At 51.7% G+C, this 24,419-nt stretch overlaps 1 protein-coding gene across 2 annotated transcripts in view; it reads left to right on the plus strand.

The window, feature by feature from the left end:
* The first annotated feature begins 361 nt into the window (after positions 1–361).
* The window catches only part of FGF18 (fibroblast growth factor 18), a 66,596-nt gene continuing 42,538 nt past the window's right edge, over positions 362–24,419 (plus strand). The window contains exons 1-3 of one of the 2 annotated variants that reach the window (XM_071442977.1): positions 362–1,699; positions 2,167–2,435; positions 2,704–2,740. In XM_071442977.1, the coding sequence (XP_071299078.1) occupies positions 2,404–2,435; positions 2,704–2,740 (69 nt within the window). In that variant the 5' untranslated portion in view covers positions 362–1,699; positions 2,167–2,403. Of the gene's footprint in view, positions 1,700–2,047; positions 2,436–2,703; positions 2,741–24,419 lie in introns of those variants that run through there. The other variant, XM_071442978.1, reaches the window with a different exon arrangement.

The following is a 24,419-nucleotide window of genomic DNA, read 5'->3' on the forward strand; positions in this document are numbered from 1 at the left end:
TTTTTGCTGTTTGACATGTCCAGGTCCTTCTGGCCTGTGTGAATCCAAGTCCTTCAGGTCATGGCTGCGGGGGCAGCTGTGCTACCAGCACATGGCTCCTCAGCGTGGTCTGGGCCAGCATCACCTGGGATGAGTTTTTCCATGTGTAGCTCACAGCTCTGTTGTAGCTGCTGTAATTTTACGTGCTGTTGGGGCAATTAAAATGATAAATGTTAGCAGCAGCTTTACAAATTCCTTTTTGAGCTGTTCTGCTTCCAGCCAGGTGCAGCAGCCCTGGGCCACCTTGGGTATTGGGCAGAGCCATCAGTGACTGTCTGTGGAGCTTTTTCTTGGAGGCAAGTGATGGAAAAGCCTGAGGAGCAGTCAAAGCTCATGCTGACAGGTGACTGTGAGGCTTTTGGAGGAGTTACTGCCCCTGGCTTTGCAGAACTCCTGTGTGCATTGGGCAGCAGATACTGGACTTAGCCAGGTGAGTGGCTGGTGGTGGGCATGACCCTGTACCTTTCCTGTGGGGCTGAGCAGCACCTACTAGCATAAGATGGCACAGGCTGGGCTTCTGCCACCCAAACCTCTTCCAAGAAATGAGGTACTGGTGATGATTAGGGATATATGGAATATTTTCACATCTAAGTTAAATACTATGATCTTGTGAGTCCCCAAATTCTGAATCGTTTCAGTGTAGGCATCTCAGTGAGCTCAACTTGTAGGGCTCAGGATGGTGACTCTGATGTTCTTGGCCATGCTTTCAGCTGTGGCAAGGTGCCATGGGACTGCCAGGACAGGGATGCATGGGGCCTCTGATGTTGGTGACATCAGCAATTGACAGAAGTTTGGGTTTTTGGTTTTTTTTTTTTTTTTCTTTTTAACTTGCAGATCCATAAGAACAGAAGTGTGAAGTCTGTTAGATACATCACAGACATGTGTTAGTGCTGGAAATTTTATAAGGATTTGCTTTGATCACTGTTTTAAAACTTAATGTTTTCTGTGCCTCTTGAGCCTGAAACTATGGGCCAAAAAAACCTGTGAATTGATACCTGAAGGCTCCCCAGTGATGAACTCCAGGGATTAAAGATGTTGTTTGATTTGTGGCTGAGAGTGCCAGGGGAGCGAGCACCTCAGTCCCTGCAGAGGTGGGAGCAGCTGGGCCCGACACGCTGCGCTGATGCACGCTGTTATTTGAGTGGAGAATTTGGAAAGCTCAGAGCTCTGAGCTAGGGTTATGTTCTCACTTAATAAGGTGTTAACTGACGTTGGGTGCTCTTTGGAGAGTTCGGCTATGTGTGGAGGTTAACGGTTCCTGGCATCTTGTCTGCTATAAACGAGCTTTCAGACAAGAGGAAAGAGTTACCACACGCTATCAGCGTGTGATTTTTTTTTTTTCCTAAAAAAGCAAACCCCCAAACAAACAAAAAAACCTCCCCAAAGCTGAGGCGGAGGAAGCCTCTGGGCTTTCCCCGGGGCTGCGGGAGGTGCGGGGCGGCGGAGCGGCCGCTGGAGGGCAGGCGAGCCGTGCGGAGCGGCGCCGGCAGCGCGGCGCTCTGACCCCGCCGTCCGCGTCCCGCCGGGGAGCGGTGCCGGGCCCATGGACCGGGCGGCCGCGGCTGTCCCGGCCCGCGAGGGGCCGCTCCGGGGCTGCCGGGCCCCGCTGCCGCCCGCCCGGGGCTCGACGGGCACGGGACGCGCTCCTGCCCCGTCGGAGGTGAGGGCGCAGCGGACTCCGGGCAGCTGCGGCCACACGTGCCGGTGAACGGGGCAGCGGCCGCTGTGCCGGGGGTTCCGAGCACCTGGCGTCCCGGGCGAGCGGCGGCGCCGCCCGTTCTGTCGGGCCGGGCAGGGCTCGGGGGAGCCCGACCCCCTCCCTCGCTTACTCTGTAAAAAACGCTTCCCCGGCCGGCGCTGCCCGCGGCCGGGCGGTGCCCCCTCCGCGCAGGCGGTGCCAGCCCCGCTCCGCCCGGGCGGGTCCCGCCTCCCGCTCCGCGCCCCGCGCATCGCTATGCCGCCCGCCCGGAGCGCGGCGCGGGGCGCGGAGCGGAGCCCGGAGCGGGGCGCGGCCGCGGCCGAGAGGCTCCATCCGCCCGGCGGGGCTGGCCCGGCCCGGGGGGACGCGGGGGGGCACTTGCTGATGATCGGAAGTTACTGACAATAAGCACCTTCATCCCCCCAAAGGCGGAGAGAGGGAGAGGAGGAGGAGGAGAGACAGGGGGAGAGGAGAGCTGATGCCTGACGAGTCACTCGGCGGAGGCAGAGCGGGCGGTACCACAACTTCCCGGCGGCGCGGAGCGGCGCGGAGCAGCGCGGCGGGGATCGGAGCTCGCCGGCCGGATCGCTCCCATGTCAGCGCGGCGGCGGGGGACTGCGCTCCGCTAGCGACCAGCCGCCGGCCAACCCCGTCCTCGCCCAGCGATGTATTCACTGCTCTCAGCCTGCACTTGCCTGTAAGGATTATGGCATATTTCTAAATATTTTTTAAAATGTTTAAAAAGATTTAAATTTTTTTTTAAACTTTCATTCTGGAGGCTCCGGTTGCATTTTCCTTGCAGCCAGGTGGTAATGGGGACCTGAGCCTTTTTATAAGCAGAGCATCGCTCTGAACCCTTTAAAAATTGCAAACAAAAACAAAGAAAAAACCAAACAAAACAAAAATCAACTTTAATCATTCTACCGCATCATTTGATCTTTTGTTGTTTTTTTTCTCCTCTCCAGATGTTTACATTTCCTGCTGCTGTGCTTTCAGGTACAGGTACGTGTCCTTTCTGTCCTCTCTCGCTTTTGGTTGTAAAATAGAAACAAAGGCGGCGTGCTGACCTCGAGTGCGAGGCAGGTTTGGCTGGGGCTTTCACTTGTTTCCCTCTAGTTTTTATAGCTGTATTAAACCGAGCCCCGCACCAGATGCTGGAGTGTCACTTGCCCTGGACCGGGGCTTCCCCTGTGCTCAGCTCCCGTCCCGTGCTCCGCCGTGCTCTGCCGCCGGTACGGGCAGGGGTGCAGCCGGGTGCGCCGGTAGCCTGCCGTAGCAGCATCCTCTGGAGTGCATTAGCCTGGCTAATGATGTGAGAGGGAGAGCTGGACTCTCCTTGCACAGTGTTGATTGATGCACTTGCCTTGGAAGAGCAGGCGCTCTCCTGCTCGCCCTTTTTTCCCATTTCTTTTTTTTTTTCGCCCCTCTCTTCTTTTAAATTTTCTTTTCTTTTTTTTTTCTCCCCCTCTTCGGTAACTCACTCCCAAAAACCGATGCTTTGAAAAACACAAGTTTTCCTAGCCAAGAGAAGGAGGCTGCGTGCTCCCTCCCCATTATTCAGTAGAACGCCGTCCAAGTCAGCTCCAGCCTTTGATCCTGTCTCGGCAGGAATGAGGCCGTTGGAGGAACACCCTGAGCGAGGCTCTGCAGCCCAGGTGCCCGCGGGGTGGGGATGGCAGCTGCCCCACTGCCTCAGGGATTTTAGCTGGACATCCTGGAGCGCACCCACCTGCGGGGCCGCGCAGAGCAGGTGCCACTTCGGTGGCTCTGGCCACCTTCCCGCCGGAGCTGGGGGACACTTGTGACACCCTTGGCCCTGAGTTGTGCTTTGGCCGGGATTGCACCTGCTCAGCCTCTCCAGATCCCCAACGGCAGCAGGGGATGGTCCTGGATGAGCACAGCCTTGGAGGGGGCTCCATCCCTCTGGCCAAGCTAAAACCCGAACCAGCCCCATCCCCTGCTCTCCCACCCATCCGAAAAATGCCCGATCACATTTTTTTCCTCATCCTCTCCAAAAAGTGCAGCTCGAACCCGACACCAGCAGAGCCTCCCCTGGTGGAGCAGCCTCCCCAGCAGGAGAGGATCCGCAGCTGTAAATTACCCTGCCGTTGGAAGGTGTTTGCTCTGTTTCTCTGGTGCGGATTTTTTTCAGCCCGAGGAATCACAGGCTGCGCAGGGCTCGCAGCGCCGGAACCCTTTGCAGCGGGGAGAGGTTTTTTTGCGCTTGTGCGGTAACTGAAGTTAATCAGCCCTCCAGCCCCCTTCCTCTCCCCCTCCCTTTGGTGCTTTTAGTGAATCAGAAAAAGTTTGGCTGGCTGCCTGGAAAGCACTTGCTAAAATCTGATCTCTTACTTCAGCAGCCTTAAAACAAAGTTATTGGCATTTATACAGTTGGAGCTTGCAGGCTTCCAAAGCAATAAAATAATAAAAAAAAAAAACAACAAAAACCCCCCCCCAAAAAAAACAGGAAAAAAAGGAGAAAGCTCTGTGCTCTGGTGCTATTAGAACCATACTTGCTACCTTTTGTGCTGATTTTGCAGCGTTTTGGGGGCTGTGAGGTGGGATGGCTGCGCTGGGCTCTGCGGAGGTGTCCTGGCTGCGGCTGGAGAGGCGGCGGAGCTCACTGGGTGACACACACAGAGCCGAGCTCCTTCGGCGATTGGTGTGGGGAGCCAAAACATTAGATTAGTCATACTCGAGGGCCTTCGAGTGAGTGTTTACAGTATTAATGGTAGATGAAAAGATGTGAATGCTGTAAGTTTTTATTGCCCATTTTGTTACACTTTCTTTCTGGATTTATTCATGGGATTACATGTTTTGAGCCTGAATGGGACCAAGGGATTATAGGATTTCTTTAATAATGATCAGTTTGGGTAGGAGTTAGCCTTTGGTGAACTGGAGTAAATTAATGCATCACTTAGGTTTAATATTTATTTAGTCTAAAGGAAGTTGTTTAGTTTTGCTTAAAGGGCTCTGTGTTGTATTGGGGAGATTTAAGAGTTCCTGAAGGGGATTATATTCTAAGGCTGCCTCTCGCCCTGCGTTCAAGCCATGATCTGTGGCTCATCCTGTGTGCTGGTCTTAGAATTACTCTGCTCTGCTGCTGCCTGGTACCTGTGGCTCTGTGTAGAAATCACCTCAGCGTGTGTGGGGCTGGAGGGATTCTGAGACAAAACACCATGGTTTGGGTACGCTCTGTGTGTTCGAGTGGATCCTTGTGTGCAAGGGCTGTGGTGCATTGACGTGTGAGCTGCTGCAGTTCTGTGGTGGGGGCTCAGCTCTGGCCAAAAGCTTTCTCATAGACCCCAAGGCCACCCTGAAGCCGCCAGTGGATGATGGGGCAGCTGTAGTATCTCCTGTGGGCAGGTTATGGCAGCACTGGGAAGTGTTCCCCAGCCCTGGCCACAGGGAGGTTGGAGGGTTGGGAGTTTCCAGAAGCAGGATTTAGACCCCTGGAGGAGTTGGATTCCTCCAGGCCTTTGCCATCGTGTGACATTTCCACCAAGAAGCGCAGGGATTAACACATGGTGGGACAGAGGGGAGCACTGCTGGAGCATGGGTGCAGCACAGCCCTGGGAGCAGCCCTGGACCTCACAGGGCTGCCTGGAGGATAGGTCATTCACCTTCCCCTGCGACAGCAATGACCCTATCTTGTTTTCTTCTCTTGCCTCTTAGGAAGTCACTCTGATGCTTGGAGTTGCTACAGTTCCAAAGCAGGGATACTGGATACCCTTGCAGACCTGGAGACAATAATTTATTTATGCAGGTTGTTCTTAGGAATGCTCTTTCACTGATGGTTACTGAGCTCTCCCTATATCATGTCTTTAACATTTTTCAGTTTATTCTCCTACCTTTTCACACTTCCAGGAGCAATTTCTCTTCCATGTGCTTTTGTTCTTTATGCCCCAGAGTGGTTTTGGGTTTCGCTTTGGCTTTGGAGTCAATCTCTGCTCTACAAGCAGGTGAGAAACCCCAGAAGCACCTTGCAGGGTTGGAGGGGATTGCCCCATGCTGTGCTGGCTCTAGCAGCACCAGTGACCCTGAGGATAACAAATTTGGGGACATGAGATCTCAGAGGGCCCCCTTTGCCAGGGCAGGTGGGGGCTGGAGGCAGCTTCAGTGTAAGTTGAGCAGTAGGATCCGAGGTTCTGAGTGCTGTCCTGGTTTGCAAGAGCTTCCAGCTCTTCTGTCCCTGAGCCACCTCAAGTGCATGGCCAGGCAGAGCACGGGGCAATGCCAGCGTGGGCTGCCCTGGCTGTGCTGCAGAGCAGAGGGTGGTCCTGCCCCAGCCTCTTCCCTGCCTGATAAACCTTGCCGTGTTCTCCTACACGGAGTGCATCTGTCTTAGATTATGAAGAGGTCCCTGATAGGGCCAAATCCTTTGCTTTTATGGCTCTTGTAGGTTAAGATCCAGCTTTGGAATCTGATCTAGAAGCAAACAGGAGGTCAGAGGAATGCACAAGGCAGCACTAGGCTATTTTCACATCTGCTGGTGTTGTGTAAGAGGAAGGCTGCTGTGTGCCATGCCAATAGCAACTTATGTTTCTCCTAAGCTCCTGTGCAGCGACAGACAGTTATTGTTTGGGACATTGTAAAGTGAGACACAGAGAAGCGTTGCTTCCACACGTTCAGTGAGCCAGATCCTGCGGTCTGGCGAAGCCACACACAGCACATGTCAGAAGCGTGAGCCTGCTGAGCAGCTCCGTCCCCTCTCCCTGCCTGCTGATCCATGGCTGTCCTCCCGGGGACAAGCAGGACGGGTGGTGAGTGCCACCAAATAGCTCTGGGGACTCACTGTGGAGAAGCCAAAGGAGGTCCTGGTCACAACCTGGCCAGCTTGCCTTGGCTGGCCACTCCTTCTGCAGGTGTGCAGCAGTGCTAGAGCCACAGCTCCCTGCCTGCCCTGTCCTTGCCCTCCTGGTGACAGCACCAAAGGCAGGTAGCTGGACTGCACATCACCAACAAGGTTATTCTCATGTCTCCCCTCCCTGCAGATGGGCACCCACCTGCCTTTGTCCTCTCTGGGTGGCACAGTGTCTGTCTTGAGGCGGTGCCAAGGCTGAGTGTGCTGCCAGGGATGGAGCTTTGGGCATCCCACATTGCTCCTGAAGTGCTGTGGGATGGGGTAGGTGGTGCCTCCGTGGGCTGCTCCTTCCTTGTTGTCAAGCCCTGCGTGCCAAGACTCCTTGGGGCCTAGGCTGGGTGAGAGCCCCCCAGGCTGGGTGATCCCGTGCCTGCCCTCTCTGCTCAGCCTGGATTGGGAACACCACGTCCTCAGCACAGCATCCCTGTGCCAGTACCTGCCTCCTGCTCCATGAGGGTGGAGAAGTCATCCTGAAAAGGACAGAATATGGCAAATGTGGTCTGTGCAAGGCTGGGCAGCTCTCTGTTGATTTTTCGGATTGCACCTGCCTTGATTACTAGGCAGTGAGAAGACCAGAGAAACTGTGTAAGCAAAGCCTGAGTTAATGAGCAGAGGAGCTCAGCCATGTGAAAGTGCTTGGCCCCATCATGGGCTGGAGCTGATGGGATGGTCCCTGGGATGGCTTTGGCTCCGTGCTGTGCTGGACTCCCAGTGATGGATGCACTTCCTCACAGTATGGCTCTGCTGGCCTGCAGAGGCAGGGTCCTGTTGTACATGAAAGCGTTTGATCCAGTTGCAAATGCCCTTGCTCTCCAGGAAATAACCATGTGGCTTGCCACAAGGGATTTTTATTCCCTGCTGCTGACTCATTGCACCAGAATACAAAGTGTTGTGTCCTGAAGCTGCCCTGTGTATCCTGCTTCTGCCTCCTGTACTTTGGAGAGCTTGGGCTTGTGGAGGAAGAGGAGACACATTGGAGCAGTTGTCTGGGCTGGAGCAGGGAAGCTGAATGGCAGTGGGCTGGGGCTTGTGCTGATGTGTGCTGGGGTTCTCCTGTGGGAGGGGTGAGACTCAGCTTAGCTTGGGTGAGCATAGCTGTGGGTCTTGCTCCTCACACATGGGGATGTGCAGCCTGTGCCCCACCAGCAGCTCTTGGCTGCCTGCCCTGGGCACACCATGCCTTTGTTTTTCACTGAAGGTCCCCAGCCCTTCAAAGTGCTGGGATGGGTTCTCTGCCACAAAGACCCCTCAAAGACATTTAGCAGGGAGATTTGCAAAGCTGTTTCCAGGTTCTCACCCCAGCCAGGCTGACACAAATGTGAGCTGCTTCAGCATTTGGGGGCTTGGCTTTGCTGTGGCAATGGGCAGCAGAACAGAGCTCCTTGGGGGCTTTGTTCTGCACCCCTGCGTGAATGCAGTTTGCTTTTCCAAAGCTCCAGAGATGTGTGAGGTGCTTCAGAGGAACGGGGATGGACATGGGTGTTGTTGAGGAGAGTGCCTAGAAGGACATCATGAAGTTCAGCTTTTAATTGGATGCAGTGTGATGGTTGTGTTGTATTTTGCTTTTGCTTTCCTTATTGCACCTGACAAGTACAAGACTGGATGGGGGCTCGGGGCGCGGGGTTTGGAGTAGTGCAGGATTTGAAGTGGTGTGAGGTTCAGTGCAGTGTGGGATTCTGAGAGGTGCTGGGTTTGGAGTGGAGTGGGATTCACGGGAGGAATTCCTGCTCAAACTCAGAATTAGTTTTTCTTATAGAGTAGCTTGGCTGTAGCATACCAAGGTGGGAGAGAAAAGAGCAGAATGGGCAAAGGGTGGCACTGCCTGAGCTCTGTGGCTGTGGCTGGCATGTGGGATGCAGCTGGTGCTGTGAGTGACTGCTGAGGGTTGCAGGAGGCTCAGGGAGGATGAGCAGCACTGGGGGCTTGGGCAGCCACACTGAATACTTGATTTTGCTGTAAGCTGATAGCACTGAGCTGGTCAGCCAGGCCTCTCTGCTGTGTGAGACTGAGCTCAAGAGAGAGACTCATCTGGGACTGAAAATCATTATTTTGGATATATAAGCTACTTCCTAGATCCTTGGGAGTATTTTTATGTATCTCTTCCTTTCCTTAGGACTCTGTTTTGCTCTTTCCTCTTCTCCCTTGCAGAGCTTCTTTTGCTTTGTTTTTCCACAGATTTAGATAGTTTATTATGATAAGTGCAGGTGAAAAAAATGTGTTAATGGAACATGATTTAAAAAGGGAAAAGAGGAATGGCTGCTGTTGGTGACTGCCCAGGGATGGGGATACCTCCTGCCAGGGTCCCTGCCTGGGGTCTGTGAGCTGCTCTGGGAAGCCTGGGGTGGGTTGTGCTGGGGGAGCTGGGAGCCCTGGGCCCAGGGAGGCACCTAAATGCCCTCCTGCCTGTGAGATGCTCTGCTGCAGGGCATGGCCTTCCTATGCTCTGATGCTGAAACCAGGGGGCTTCCACCTGGGTACTTGTGGCCTGGAAGGTCCAGACATATTGTTTTTCTTTCCTTCCCTGGGTTTTTGTGTTTTGGTCACCTGCTGTGCCATAACAGCAGGTACAAGCAGAAATTATGCAGAGCTGTGCAATGTGCTGCCTACCTAGCATGTCGCCTCTGTCCTGATGCCTCTCCAGATGTCCATGGAGGATTAGGCATCCTGCAAAGCAGCTGGAAGGAAAGTAAGAAAAAAACCCCAAAATATAAAAGACCGTCTGGCTCTGCAAAAGTATTTTGCTGTTGCCATTCAGCAGCCTCGCCATAGCATGAAGAGAAAGAAAGGGGAACAGAGAGGAAGGAGGAGGCTTAGCCTGTCATGGTCTGTGTGTTTCCCTTTGTGCTACCTCCTCACAGCCCCAGGGGCTGCGGCGGGTGGGAGCCGGCTGCCAATCTTCCAATCTTCCCCCTCCAGGGGCTGGGTTCTGGTTGTGCCCCCGGTGCTTCCATGTGGCGCTGGTTCCCTGGGCAGTGCTGCCTCAGCCCCTGCCTGCTCTGCCCACATAAACAGCTGCATTTCAGGCTGAACCACACGGCAGTGACAGCACATCCTCCCCTTTGCCAGGCTCTCTCACACCCTGCTCACTGTGCCTTTTCATGGAGTTACTGCCTTGGTTCTGCTGCAGCCAGGAGAGCCAGAACAATTTTAACCTCTGGAGCTCAGGGTGCAGAACAGCTCTGATGATGTCCTGCACATGGCTCTTTGCCTGGGCTGGTGCTGCTCTGGCTGCAGGGCTGGAGCTGGGCTGGTGCTGCTGAGTTTGCTGCTGCTGCTGCTGCTGCTGCTGGAGGTCAACGTTGCTTTGGAGGCTGTGGGAGAAGAGGGGAAGATCTGAGGTCACTGGGGTAAAAGGCCTCAAGTTGTGCCAGGGAAGGTTTAGATGGGATATTAGGAAAAAATTTCTTCAACAAAAGTGTTGTGAAGAACTGGAAGAGTGGAGCCACCATCCCTGGAAGTGTTCAAAAGATGTGTGGGTGTGGCACTTGAGCACCTGGGTTAGCCATGGGCCTGGCAGTGCTGGGTCAACAGGTGGATTGGTGATCTTAGAGGATTTTTCCAACCTAAATGATTCTGTGATAAGAAGTGGGCAGCACAGGAATGGCCCAGCACATCCTGCTCACTGTTGTGTGGCTGGAGATGGACAGGAGGTGGGGCAGAGTCCAGCCCATGGGCTCACCCATGTGGAGATGGAAGTGGGGGCAGGCTGGGGATGCTGGCACTTGCCCCAGGCAGACCCAGCACCTCCATGGTGGCCAGGCTAAGGGGCTGGATCTGGAAGCAAGGAGGAGCTGGCACTGAGGGAAAGCAAGGTGGAGAGGGGCCCGGTGTGCCCTGTGATTCCTCTGCTTGTCTTTTAAAATCCAAATGGATGGATGCTAAATCTTGGTGAAGGTCCCAGAGAAGTGCATATTGTGTGGATAGAAATGTTAGGATGCAGCAATAAATAACGGATTGCTTTTCCTACAAGGTATTCCCAGCACTCCTTAGTCCTCCCAGTTCCTTTTTCTCCTGTATTTCAAATCCCTTTTTTCCTGCTAGAATACTATCTTTGATATAATTTTGAAGGAGAAATTAAGAACTTTAAGCTTGTTAAAAAGCTTTTGTATCTTTTGGAATACCCTGAGCTGCTCTTGCACAGAAATCCAGAATTAACAGAAAAATGCAGGGAGCAGCGATTAGCCTGGTCAATGACTGTGGGTACTGTGTGTGCTGGGTGTCTGTAGGCATGGCTGCTGGGATGGGAAGCCCTGGGAGGATAAATTAGAAAGTGGGTGAAGGACATTTTTGATAGAAGGGCATTTTGCTGCTTCTCTGATGGTTTTTATCCATTTGAGGAGAGGGGTGGTCTGAAAGCTGGCAGTGCTGTGACCACCAGGACTGGGGTCACTTCCTTCCTGTCACACCCTGGGTGATCTCCTCACAGTGTGGCTGCATCGCTTCTCCCGTTGGAGTATGGGGTACAATCCTGGTCAGATAATTGGATTTGCCTTCCCAAGCTGAATTCAAACCACAGGTGGAATTGGACTGCATTGTAGGAACAAACAGGGAGTGGAGTCTGTGCTCTGTTTCCAGCCGTGTTCTCCAGCTCTAACACGAAGCTGCTTTTGGCCCCCTTACCCTCCCAGGCCGGAAGGTTACGACCCTACATGAGCAGCCTCAGTCCCTGGGTGTGAGGCTGCACTGTAGGACTGCACAGGGCAGTGCAGTATTGATTAGCTGTACAATAAATTATGATGTATGTAGGTGCAGGTTTCTGACCCTGTGGTCGCGACCTTGCGGTGATTGGGAGCGTCCTGGCCAGCTGAGATCAGAGCAGCACCAGCAATTGATGGGGCAGCACTGCTGCTGCTGCTGCTGCTGCAGGGACAGCACTGCTGCTGCTAATGCAGGGACAGCACTGCTGCTGCTGCAGGGACAGCGCTGCTGCTGCTGCTGCAGGGACAGCACTGCTTGCTGCTGCTGCTGCTGCAGGGACAGCACTGCTGCTGCTAATGCAGGGACAGCACTGCTGCTGCTGCTGCTGCTGCAGGGACAGCACTGCTGCTGCTAATGCAGGGACAGCACTGCTGCTGCTGCTGCTGCTGCAGGGACAGCGCTGCTTGCTGCTGCTGCAGGGACAGCACTGCTTGCTGCTGCTGCAGGGACAGCACTGCTGCTGCTGCTGCAGGGACAGCACTGCTGCTGCTGCAGGGACAGCGCTGCTGCTGCTGCTGCAGGGACAGCACTGCTTGCTGCTGCTGCTGCTGCAGGGACAGCACTGCTGCTGCTAATGCAGGGACAGCACTGCTGCTGCTGCTGCTGCTGCAGGGACAGCGCTGCTTGCTGCTGCTGCAGGGACAGCGCTGCTTGCTGCTGCTGCAGGGACAGCACTGCTGCTGCTGCTGCTGCTGCAGGGACAGCACTGCTGCTGCTAATGCAGGGACAGCACTGCTTGCTGCTGCTGCTGCTGCAGGGACAGCGCTGCTGCTGCTGCTGCTGCAGGGACAGCGCTGCTGCTGCTGCTGCAGGGACAGCGCTGCTGCTGCTGCTGCAGGGACAGCGCTGCTGCTGCTGCTGCAGGGACAGCACTGCTGCTGCAGGGACAGCACTGCTTGCTGCTGCTGCTGCTGCTGCAGGGACAGCGCTGCTGCTGCTGCTGCAGGGACAGCACTGCTTGCTGCTGCTGCTGCTGCTGCAGGGACAGCACTGCTGCTGCTAATGCAGGGACAGCACTGCTGCTGCTAATGCAGGGACAGCACTGCTGCTGCTGCTGCAGGGACAGCACTGCTGCTGCTGCTGCAGGGACAGCACTGCTGCTGCTAATGCAGGGACAGCACTGCTTGCTGCTGCTGCTGCTGCAGGGACAGCGCTGCTGCTGCAAAGACAGCACTGCTGCAGGCACAGGCATCTTTGTCCCAGGGAGCAGGCAGTGCTTCAAGCTTCCCCTGCAATTCCACCTGGAGCTCCGTGCTGGGAGCTGGGCTGTGCCAGCCTGACCCCAGGCTGTGGGCATGGGAAGGACTCTTTGTGTGTTTCCATTGGGATTCTCAAAGCTGGAACATCTCAGGCTGGAAGGGAGGAGTGAGGGCAGCTCTGGCCAGCATGGAGAGTCTGCCCTGCTCATCACAGAACCAGAATGGTTTGAGCTGGGAGGGACCTTAAAGCCCACCTCGTTCCACCCCCTGCCATGGCAGGGACACCTCCCACTGTCCCAGGCTGCTCCAAGCCCCAGTGTCCAACCTGGCCTGGGACACTGCCAGGAATGAAGCAGCCCCGAGGCTGCCAGAGCTCCAGGAGTGTTTGGACAGCACAGGGGTGGGACTGTTGGGGTGTCTGTGCAGGGCCAGGGGTTGGACTGGATGATCCTAATGAGTATCTTCCAATTCAGAATATTCTGTGATTCTCTGGGCAATCTGTGCCAGTGCCTGACCACCTTTCTAACATCTTATCTATATATCTCTTCTTTTACTTTAAACCCCTTCCCCCTTGTCCTGTAATAAATGGGAGAAGTCTGCCAGCAAGGCAGACAGCTTGCTTTGTGCTGTTTATGTTGAAGGAGTAGGTAATAGGAATTTAATTGCTCTTTAAATGTAGCAAACAAGAAAATTGAATTGATTTGCTCAGCTTTCATTTGTGGGAGCCTGATTTCCCCAGTGTGCACCATCACTGTGTGAGCCAAGACACCGAGCACCATCAGGTTCAGTTGTGGGGTTTCACTTCCAAAGGAAATTTGTGCAAAGTCTGATCTGAGGTGAGCAAGGCTCAGCTGGCAGAGCTGCCCTGTGCTGGGTAGTGGCTCTGGGGGGTGGCACCTGAAGGTGTCCCCAGACCAGACAGGGACCGGGGGTGTCTGGACAAGGCACGGGGCCTTACATCCCCCCAGTGCTCAAAGAAAGGGCTCCTGGGGGATCCCCAGCTTCATGCCACAAGGTCTCATGTCTGTGTCTGACCATGTCTGGCCTGAATTTTCCCCCAGCAGCATTTTCCCACTGCTGGTGACTGGTGATGGACAGATCAAAACGTGTGGGGTTCTCCCTGGTACCCCCAAGTTGTGCAGGGATGCAGCAGCCCAAACCTCAGTGATTTTAACACCACTTTATTTTTTCCCTTATTTAAAATATTTTAAAAAACAGATTTATTTTCCTAAACTGTTGAGAATTGTTCCCTGAAAATGGGAACCTTGCAATCTAAATTAATTAATACCAAATGTGACTTTTCCCTAACTCAACAAAGCTGAAAGATAAGAAATCCTATTTGCCTGGTGTTTGCAGTGTAAATATTTCCAGGCAGAAGTGTGGCTAATAGAGATCAGAACAAATCTTCTATTAGAAAACAAACTCTGCTTTTCTTTTCTGACCCTAGGCTCATGTTTGTTATATGGGATCCTGAAGGCAGATTGACAATTTGGTTTGGATTAAAATCAACACATGGTTTATGCCATATTTTTGATAAGGCTCAGTAGTAATCTGATTTTTTTTCCAGGCTGTCTTTAGTACATAAGTAGTAGACTTGTCCATTCCTGGGAATATTTTTGCAGTGAAGCTATTGAAGAATTTATTTCTGGAGGGAAGATGAAATTTCTTGTTTTAAAAACTCTTAAAATCCCAAGTCAAGTTGAAATCCATTAACTGCAAGCTGTAAGCTTGATGTGAGCTGGGCAAACTTCAAGCTATTTTATTAACTGATCTAGACAGTGTTTTCTTTAAATACCTTTGGAAGGACAGAGAGGAGGAGACTGGTTCATGCAGGGGGAGCAGAGCAGGTCCCTGTGCTTTACCACCAGCACCTAGTTCCGACCAGCAGGAGTAAAAACTGCCACCATTTGCACCTGTATGTGCTTGTGAGCTCAGGCTTCTTCCTGGGAATGACAGGCATTGCCACATGCTGCTGGTTCCCTCCTTGGTGAGTCCCCAGAATGGGCTTTGGTTACCCTTGGCCCCTTGGGTACAAACAGCTGTGTATTTGTACGGTATAGATTTATCCTGTTTATAAATAAGCTTCACTCTCCAAAGTGAGTGTCTCTTTGTCATTACTGTGTTTCCTAGAAAGAAGGTGAGGGAAAACAGTAGAAAAATTGGGAATGGGGAGGACCCAAGGAGGAACTGGGAATTGCTCACTGCCTTTGAACTCTGTGCCTGGAAACCCATCTGCAAAGTTCTGGGTCTGTGCTCACTGGAGGATCCAGACAGCTGTTGTGGCTCATTCTGTGGCCACCTCCATCTCTGATGCCAGTGTGGAAACTTCCAAATGGGATTATTTGATCAGGATTAAATGGGTCCCAGAGTTGTCTTTGGTGCTTGAGGGTAACTGGTGCTGGCAGGACTCATTGGGTGATTGTTCAGTGCTAGAACTGGACACTGGGAAAGCTCTGACTTGATGGTGATGCTGAAAGCAAGTGAGATACCTGTGCCAGCTGTACATTAACTCCCTTGAAAGTGGAATTAGTGGAGCTGAATGTTGCCTGCATCTGCATTCATTTGAAGGTGCCTCCAGCAGCAGGTTGTGCCCAGCAAGGGGCTCAGGTGAGCTGTGCCCTGAGTGACAGCTGCTGGGACATGGCCTGGGCTGAGGTCCTTGTCCCTCAGCCCGTGGAGTGGGTTCCCTGCATGCCCCTGTGCCGGGTGAGCCGGAGAGCTCTGGCCTGCCATGGAAATGTGTGTTTGCACAATTAGCGTGGCCCCTTCCTTCCCTGGGAGCAGAATGGTTTATTGATTTCTGTGGCCCACTCACCCCCACCTATTCAGCAATAATGACCCTTCCACCCCAACTCTAAATCATCCCAGCATGCCTCGCCCGTAAGCCCTCTAATCTTTTTGGGTTGTTGTTGGTATTTATGCTCGTGGAGGTTTATGATCTGTCAGTGCTGGCTGCTGAAATGCTTTATTTATCCATAGGCTGGGCCACACAGGGAGCGTCCTTATTCTGGTATCATGTTCAGGATGCTGTAGTTAAGGGTTGTGTCAGCACTTCCATGCACAAATCTTGTTATTCAGGGGTTTTGCAATTCCGTGGAAAAGAAAACCAGCGACCTGGCACGGCAAGGGGAGGCTCGAAGGCAAACATGAAAGCCCAACAACCCACTGCTCATTTAGGGATTATTAGATGGGCAACCTTTTTCCTTGAGGAAAGTAGCCAGAAACATCCTCCTCCCTTGGTTTGATTTTGTGCAAAGAAAACCCTCTTTTGTGTGCTTGTGTTGGGGTCAGATGGGGAGAGCACAGAGAGGCAGGACACTGGCTGGGATCCTCTCTGGATGCTTGGGAACAAACCTGTGGCTGGTGCAACCAGAGCTGCCTTGTCCTCGGAACGTGTGGCTGTGGAGAGCTGGGGAGCTGCTCCCGGGGCCACAGCCCTGGAACAGCAGGTGATGGGTTTTATAAATGTGATTTATGGCCCTGTTAGTGCAGGAGCTTGTGGGCTTATAAATTATTTTGAGATTTCTCAATTATAGAGGGAGTGTGGTTTAAATGGGAGAGATAACAGGGCTTGAGAATGTATTTCAAAGGGCTTTTGGGGAAGGGAAGGGAAGGTATGGGGTGATCCTGGCTGTGCTGGAGGAAGAGCCTTTACAGACCAACCCAGCCAGCATATTTTTTATTTCTCCCTGTTAATGCTGATGGGTTTTGTGGGCACTCCATGGACAGCCTGGAGCAGAGTTCATAACTTGGAGCAAAAATGCTCCAAGCATGGCCTGGGACAACAGACTGGAGCTAACATTGAGGGTGACTTGCGCAAGCAGAATTGATCAGTCCTCAGGCAGGAGCAGGCAGTGGTGAAGCAGTGAGGGAGCTGACAAAAAAATGGAGAGACAATTTACAAGGTGATACAGTGCCAGGACAAAAGGAAATGGCTTCCCAGTGCCAGAGGGCAGGGATGGATGGGATATTAGGAAAAGTGCTTCCCTGTGAGGGTGGGCAGGCCCTGGCACAGGGTGCCCAGAGCAGCTGGGGCTGCCCCTGGATCCCTGGCAGTGCCCAAGGCCAGGTTGGACACTGGGGCTTGGAGCAGCCTGGGACAGTGGGAGGTGTCCCTACCCATGGCAGCATTGGAACCAGGTGATCCTTAAGGTCCCTTCCAACCCAGGTCATTCTATGACTCATCCTGTGGTTCCTCAGGAAGGGGACTCTGTCACAGAGGGAAATCAGGATGCCAGACTGCTGCTGGATCCTTTTGTTAGCAGGTACGAGGCTGGTGTGAATGGCAGGGACTCCTGAGGAGGTCCCTTCCTTCCCCTTGGCACCATTCCCACAGAAGGTCACTGGGTGTTACCTTGTCAGAATGAGCAGGAGTGGAACTGACTGGAGCTTAGTAAAAGATTTCCAGAGAGGACATTTGACAGAGGAAGGTGATGCTGCGATAATTCAGTTAGGTCCCCAAGTGTCTCTGCTGAATCAGCAGAGAAGCCACCTCTCACCTGAGGTCAGGACTTGGGAGCTGCTGTGGGGACAGTTGCTGACCAAGTCTCTGTTTTCTTTGCAAATGCAATGCAGAAAGGTATTTTGTGAGTTCTGCCCTGGTGTGCACTGCTCGGTAGTTGCCGTGTTTTACCCTAGAGGGAGTTGCTTTTCTGCAGTGGGAGCAGGGATCTGTGTTCCTTGGAGGGTGTCAGGGGACCAGATGAAAGGAGCTCCTAGGATAAGCACAGTATCACTGCTGAGGTGCTGCCCCAGCAAATGTTTATTCTCTTATAGGGAGGTTGGTCTTGGATGATCTTCCATCTCCTTCTGATGGCAGGGTTTTCCTGAGTATCCCTCGGGTTTTCCTGAGTATCTCTCAGGTTTTCTGTATCTTGTGCCTTTGCTCCTGTTTTTGTGGCAGTCTCAACTGGGCTGGCATCAAGCAGAAGAGCAGAGATGTCACCTTGAACCTGGCAGGCCCATGCTTCAAATTGACATTTTTAAGTCCTTGTGGTGAAGAACTCTGCCTTTTTCCAGGGTTTAGGAAATGCCTGACCAGTTTCAGGGTAGTGGGCTTGGGGTTTCTGCTCTGCCCTGCTGCTGTGGCCAAACGGGTTTGCAGCAGGAGCATCTCCCCTGGGGAAAGGGGAGAAAAGGTCAGGGGTGCTTTGAACCTGGCAGGTTTCTCAGTAATTGGACTCGGGTCCAATTGAAGGGGTGAACAAATTGCTGGTAAGTATTTTTAGTGGGGTGCTGCAGCTTTTGTCCCAGGAACACCCCACTGGGAGCTCTGCCCACTGCAGCCCCACTGCTGTGGCCACCCAGGCTCCTCCAGCCCTGGGTGAGCAGCAGAGGGCCCTGGGGATAGCAGCACGCTTGGGTGGGGCAGGCAGCCCCTCGGCCCTGTGCTCACCTGTGCAGAGCCACCTGTGCTGGGCAAGGGCTTAATTCCTGCATACCAGGGCAGGTTATTTCAGCAGGAGTGCTTTCTCCATCAAGAAAATAAGGGTTTTTGTTAAGGTAGTGGAGGCATTTGTAGCATGCCAAGCTCCCCGGTCCCACAGTTTCACAGGGGTTGGTTGGGGTTGTTCTGCAAAGCCTGTTGCAGATTTCTTTGCAGCAACACCAATGCTGTGAGGAGGGACAGGGACATGAAATGACTTCTGAGAAATCTGCGTGTCCTGGAGTGAGCAGTGAGGACAGCAGCACAGAGCCTCTCAGGGATGCGGGGTCCAGCGTGGCCCATGTGAAGGGTGAAGGACATTGCCACTGGTTAGCAGAGTGCAGGGGACATGGATGAACACAGAAACTTCCTCTGGAGCCCCATGCAGAGATGAGGTGCCAAAGCTGGAGTGGTCACACCTGTGTGGTGTCAGCTCAGACCTTGCAGCTCCGACCTCCCTCGCAAGCCCTGGGCAGCGGCTCGGGGAGGCAACACTTGGCCAGGCGCAGGGGAAGTCAGAAGGACCACCCAGTTCTGATAAGGGCAATTTAGAAAGGAAGGGGAAGATTGTGAAAAGAGGGGCAAAGGGGCACAAAGGGAAGAAAAAACCCACCCCACCGCCGAACAAAACTGAAGATCAAGACTGCTGTTAAACACACTGCCTGTGAGGGAGGTCTCACCGTGCCTTTTCTAATCTAGAGCCAGCCAGGATTGTATTAACAGCTTCAACGCAATGGAACAAATTAATCCCTGATGTAATTGAAATCGGTGAGGTCTCACAATAGGTGAGTTTGACCCAGTGGGATAGAAATAGAACAAGTATTGGAATGAAGGAGTGAAACGAAGTCACACTGTTCAGCCATTGGTATTTCATTCCTAGAAACAAAGGCCAGACAAATGCAGAGAATACATGGCTCTGCTGGGCATGGTTGAAAGCTGCTCAATAATATCAAGCTTTGAAGGGATATTTCTGTGTGGAGAGGAAGTATATAGCAGAGATATAACAAGCATTAAAAAAGACAAAGAAAGAAAGGAAGAAAGAAAAAGCCCTGCTTGCTCCTTGCCTGATGGATAGCATGGTAAAATAATACCAGCTGTTAACTAATAATCGTCACCATCATTATCATCAGGATATATCAGAATTGGAGAAAAATAAGAAAAAGAGTTAAGGTCTAAACTGTATTTCTGGAGACTTGAACTGTCAAGAGCCCATGGCAAGCTGTGGCGTCCCGCAGATCTCCCTCAGCTGAGGTACATGAGGTTGGTTTGCTTTGGTCAACACAGGTAGCAGGAACTGGTCCCACTGGGAAAGAGCTGCCTTTGGGTGCTGGGAGGGGGCTCAGTCTTGGCCCCTTTGGTGCTGCAGCACCAGGGCACAGCTCAGGGGCACAGGGGGCACTGGGGCTGCCCAGTGCAGGCAGCTGAGCTGCTGCTGCTCATGGTGACATTGTCAGTAACATGACCTGGGAGCTGCTGGCAGTAACCTGTTCTGAGCCAGTGAGAACAGACAGGTGCAGGGGGAGATGGGAGGCTGGGGGTGATGAGAGGCCATGAGTGACATCCTGCCTCCAGCTGGGCTCCTAAAAGCCATTCATCAAGGCTGAAACCCTGCTCTTCCCCAGGATTAACCATTTCCCAGGGTGCAACAAGTTTAGAATCTCAGCGTATCACACATGGGGCATTTTCACAGTTCTGGCTATGGCTCATTCCACCATCAAAAGGAGAAACTTAGTTTTCTTGAAGGTGGCATCATCTTTCTCTAGAAAATGGTCAAATATTGATTGATGGGCCATAAAACATTCATTTCCTCAAACTCTCAGATTCCAGTTGTTTGGCGCTCCCTCCAGCCTCCCTCCTGGTTTCATACCAGGCTCAGTAACACTGTGCCTGCCATTCCAAGGCCGACAGATGCGTTGCTTTTGCAGTGGTGCATGGCTTGGACAGCCAGCGGGGTCTTGGAGCTGCTGGAGGTGTGGCTGAGTGATGGCTGCATTTCTCAGAGGTTGTGTGTTTCAGAGAGAACAGAGGTCTGGCAGTGCCCGAGGAGATTCAATCTGCCTTTCTGAATGTACAAGGCAGCTCTCCAGAGGAAAGGAGGCTTCGCTTGCAGAACAGCTTTTGGATCCAAGTATGTGTCACCTCATGGAGCTGTGTCCCTTTTTCTAAGCCCTGGAAATGTGTTCTCCTTGGGTCTTATTTAACATTTCTGAAATCCAAAGGGATGGGCAGGCTTGACCCCCACATCACCCCATTTCCTTCTCCTTTTCCAGCTTTCTCACCAAAAAGAAATACCAAAAAGCATTTCAATGTAAATGCCATTGGTAAAGTTTTTTGTGGAATCTCATATCTGATCACTTTGAACAACCACTTCCACAGTGCTGCATGCCCTTTCTCACAGACCATCCCAAAAGGTGCACAGTCACCATCCATGGTGACATCTCCCACAGTTTAAGAGTGCAGCTTAAATTTTTGGATATTTATTTTTCAAGACAAAAATATTTTTCCATGGGTATCGGGAAGAAACAAACACCAAAGCAAAGCTCTAAGTTCTGTTTTTTGGAAAGGCTTAGCTCTATTGGTGGAATTCTGGCACTGTTGCACCATGGCCTCTCTCCCATTGGATGTGCAGAGCTTCACTGTAAGGTACCTTCTTTGCATATCTGAGCATGGAGCTGCTTTTCCAAACATGCTCCTAAAGCCACAGAAGGGACCACACCCAAGCACTCCTGTCTAGCTGTGGGAGGCTCTGTGACATGATGATAACAACATCATGGTGGTGGATTGACTTTGCAGTTAAATGGAGGAAAAAGGAGTGCATTGTGTTTCACTGTGTGCTGAGGGTGGCTGTCATGGGGAGCTAGCAAATCCTGCTGTGATTTGTATACAGGAATTCTGCCAAAGTCATGGAAGCAAAGTGGTTTGTTACTTGCCTTTGAGGGCTTGAGAGAGATCTGTCTTGGATATCCTCTTGTTGACCTTATTGAGTTAACTTTCATGTGTTTAGAAGGTCATGGAGAAAATCATTAATATTAGCTTGATTTGATGGCTGAAAGGTAATAAGTATTTCCTGCTTATCAGATGGGGTTTGAGAGGACTTTGAATAGCCTGATTTGTTTATCTTTTGCAATTGGTATGGCCCTTAGCTAGAGGGATTTTGTATTCCTGGTTCAGCTGGGGGAATGACATATGATTGAGTGACATACGGAGCTCTCTATTGAGTGCTCTTGTAGCATAAATAGCAAAACACCAGGAAATTCTCAAGTCCAGCTCCCAGCTAACTTGGGTATGCTGTGGGCCTTGGACATCTCATGCTGTAACGCTTTATGACATGAACAATAACAGATTAACATCCCCCGTTACTGGAAAGCTTGAAATAGAAAAATCCAAAGTGCTGGAGGTTGGTTGGGTGGAAAGCCAAATCCTGCAAACGTGGCTTGGCACGGCCAGGCTTTCATTGACCTTGGCTGGGCTGGGATTGCTCCGTTCACAGGAGGCATCCGTGAGTGCAGAGATGGGGCACGAGCCTGTGCAGGGCTGACATCACAGAGCTGCTGTTGGAGGCTTTTGCTGCTGCTCCTGAGCTTTTCTTGGGTTAATGCACAGTGAAACCTTAGGCTGCATCAGCAAAATGGTCCTTCCCTCACCCTCTGTCTGGGATTTAACAAAGAGGGCAGTCGTTCTTTAAGCTGAAGGATCATTGTAAAGCCATTTAAAATGAAATCCACTCTTATTTGAGACTCATTTGGCAAAAAAGCACATGAAAATCTCCCATTGTGGACTCGCTGGAAGACAGATGTAATTTCTGGTTCCTTTGGCTTGTTGGGAAAGGAGGTAGAACTGAATGCTCCACCTTGAATGACCGGGCAAGGACAGCAGACAAGGGAGAGCAGCTTCCTTTCATGAGTGAGGCATTTTTGTTGCTTCTGGGGCTGGAGGTGATGGTTATTTTTAAAGTAAATGCTGTTTATTCCTTTGCATAAACTTTGGATAGCCAACTGTACTTGTAGCTGGATATTATCACTGAAAGGTGTAGTGACAAATAAATAAAAAATGGATAAGAAACTGATGGAAAAGGAAAAGAGAGGAAGAATGAAAATGAAATGAAATTCAATGCTCTGATTTAACAGCTGGAATTTTGCAGGTTATAAATTGTTGCCAAGGAATGAGGTGGAGTTACACAAAACCACTGTCTTGAGATGCTGAAATCGACATGCACAGACAACAGCCCATACCAGCTGGACAGATGCCAGACAGGACAGAGTCCTGTCTCCTGTGTCCCACAGTGCTGCTCAGGAGCTAGAAGGTGCAAACAGCCCTTCCCTTCAGGGACCTGTTGTGTGGAGCTCTGGACCCAGGGTCTGTTTTGCTGCCTACGTGGAGATGTAGATGATCAGACTGAAAGGCAAAAAAGGGCCTCATTTCGTGTATGATGTGTTATGTGCAGTAATAGCATTTCAATAGTCAAAACAAAAAAGGAAAACTTGCTTTGGTGAACAGGAGTGAAAGCCCTTCAGTTTAAGGGACTTAAAGACACTTCTGCATTCAAGTGTATTTGAGGGTGAGTGTACTTGGTTTCAGGTGACTGAGTGTTGGTGATCAGTTGCCAAAGGAGACATATGTTACTAATTTTTATGAGATTTATAGAAGAGTCTCTCTTTTGGTATATATATATGGACTTCCTTATCTCAGAGAGGTTTGCTGCTTGAGGGAGTGTACCCTGTAGGGAAGGGGTCCTGGGAGAGTGGATTTTATCAATGATCAAACAAGTTTTATCTCATAAAATCAACACTGCGTGAAATTTTTTCTTGGGTATTGATATTCTCTGCTGCAGGCCAGATGCAGCCCAGGCTGGCATGGGTAATTCCCTTTGGCCACCCTCCAGCAGAGCATCCTGTTTCCACAGGGTGGTTAAGTGTGAGCTTATCTTTAAGCAGGTGGCTAAATCCGGGTGGTTTCACTGCTGCTCTTACCACGGCTTCTGGCCAGGGGACAGCTCAGCTGCAAGGGAACCTGCAGCCTGTTCCTCTTCCAGGATTTTTGCCCTGAGCAGAACTGGGCACTTCTAGGGAAGTGGTGGAGTGATACAGGCTAGGCTGGCTGTATTTCAGGGTCAGCATCACCTGCTGATTCCTGCATCAGCTACTTCAGGTCTTGGCTAAGGGTGGGGCCATCCAGCTCCTTGGACAGGGGAAGAGGAGATGTCACCCCCTGTGCTGCTGGTGCCCTTCTTGCAAAGGGAAGGGGCGCTTAATTAGCTGATCTTAGGCAGGACAGTGGTGACAAAGGTGTGTTGGTGACATGTTGGAGCTGAGCACTGTGCGGGATGCTCCATGAGTGTTCCTGGGCCCACCGAGGCACTGCAGCTACAGGCTGGAGCCTCTGCACTCTGAGTGCTCCAGAGACAATTAGAAGATAATTAAAACATGTTTTGGAAAACAGATTGCATTTTCTGTTGGGAGTTTCCAAAAAAGCAAAGCAACTTGCCCTTCCCCCCATTTCAAATCCCACCTGTTTTGGTTTTTTCCTAGAAAAATGTGAAATTCATTAACATGTGGTGAAAGCAATGTAACGACGTCATCTTGATTTAAAATCTGTTTTAAATCTTAAAATAATGGAGCCAGAATTTTAGCTGCAAATAGCCTTGCTTTGTGGGCACAAGGCAGACTGTCAGCATGACTGGAACCTTTCTGGGTTTGGTAGTTTAGCATCCTTTGCAGCAATGGGATTTGAAAAGAAAGGAAGAAAAGACATAGCAAGGAGAAAAATAAATTAATATGATTTCTGTCAAAAGTCAAGTGCTATGTGCTTCGCTCAGGTGTAGCTGTGGTGCCTGGAGAGGGCAGGGCAAGCAGCCCCTGCTCTCTGCTGGCCAGAGCTCTGTCAGCATCCTGATGTGGCACCCTGCCATGCCCTCTGGCTAGGGGCTGCTCCTCCTCCCACTCCCCAGCTCTGGGTCACAGCTTCTGGCCACCCTGTTTTCTGAGAGTGTGAAATATTGTGACCCCTGTCTGTCACCTCTGACAGCGCTGTGAATGTCCCAGCATTGCCCTGCCTCCCTTGTCCAGCCTCTGCCTGTGCCTTCAGCTCCCTATGGGCTTCTGACAGCCAAATCAGAGATAAATCACTTTCTCCTCAAAACATCAATACCAGAATCCCAGATTTTACTAAGAGCACCGAAGGCAATCCCACAGCATCACTGGGAACCTCATTGCTGCTGCTGTGCTGAGCTTGGGCTTTGGCTCAGGGTGCTTTCTGAAGGTCTGGTGCTCAGCACACTGCTTTTCTTCCTGCTGCAGGCCTGGGTGTCCCCAGGATAACTGGAAATGCTGCAAAGTTCTATTGAGGTTTTGACTTTCAGGCTTCACTGTATTTGCTGGTATGAGGTGATGTGCAGGAGGCTGAAGTGGGGATCTTTGGTGTGTTGTGGCCACTTTCTTTATGTGTTTTAGTCTGGAGCAGATCTGAACAAGGATTTATTGACCTTTTCCATTTTCA

The sequence above is a fragment of the Agelaius tricolor genome, unplaced genomic scaffold (genome assembly GCF_023055355.1).
Source record: "Agelaius tricolor isolate 1412-34295 unplaced genomic scaffold, bAgeTri1.0.p SCAF_18, whole genome shotgun sequence".
In the NCBI taxonomy this organism is placed as follows: domain Eukaryota; kingdom Metazoa; phylum Chordata; class Aves; order Passeriformes; family Icteridae; genus Agelaius; species Agelaius tricolor.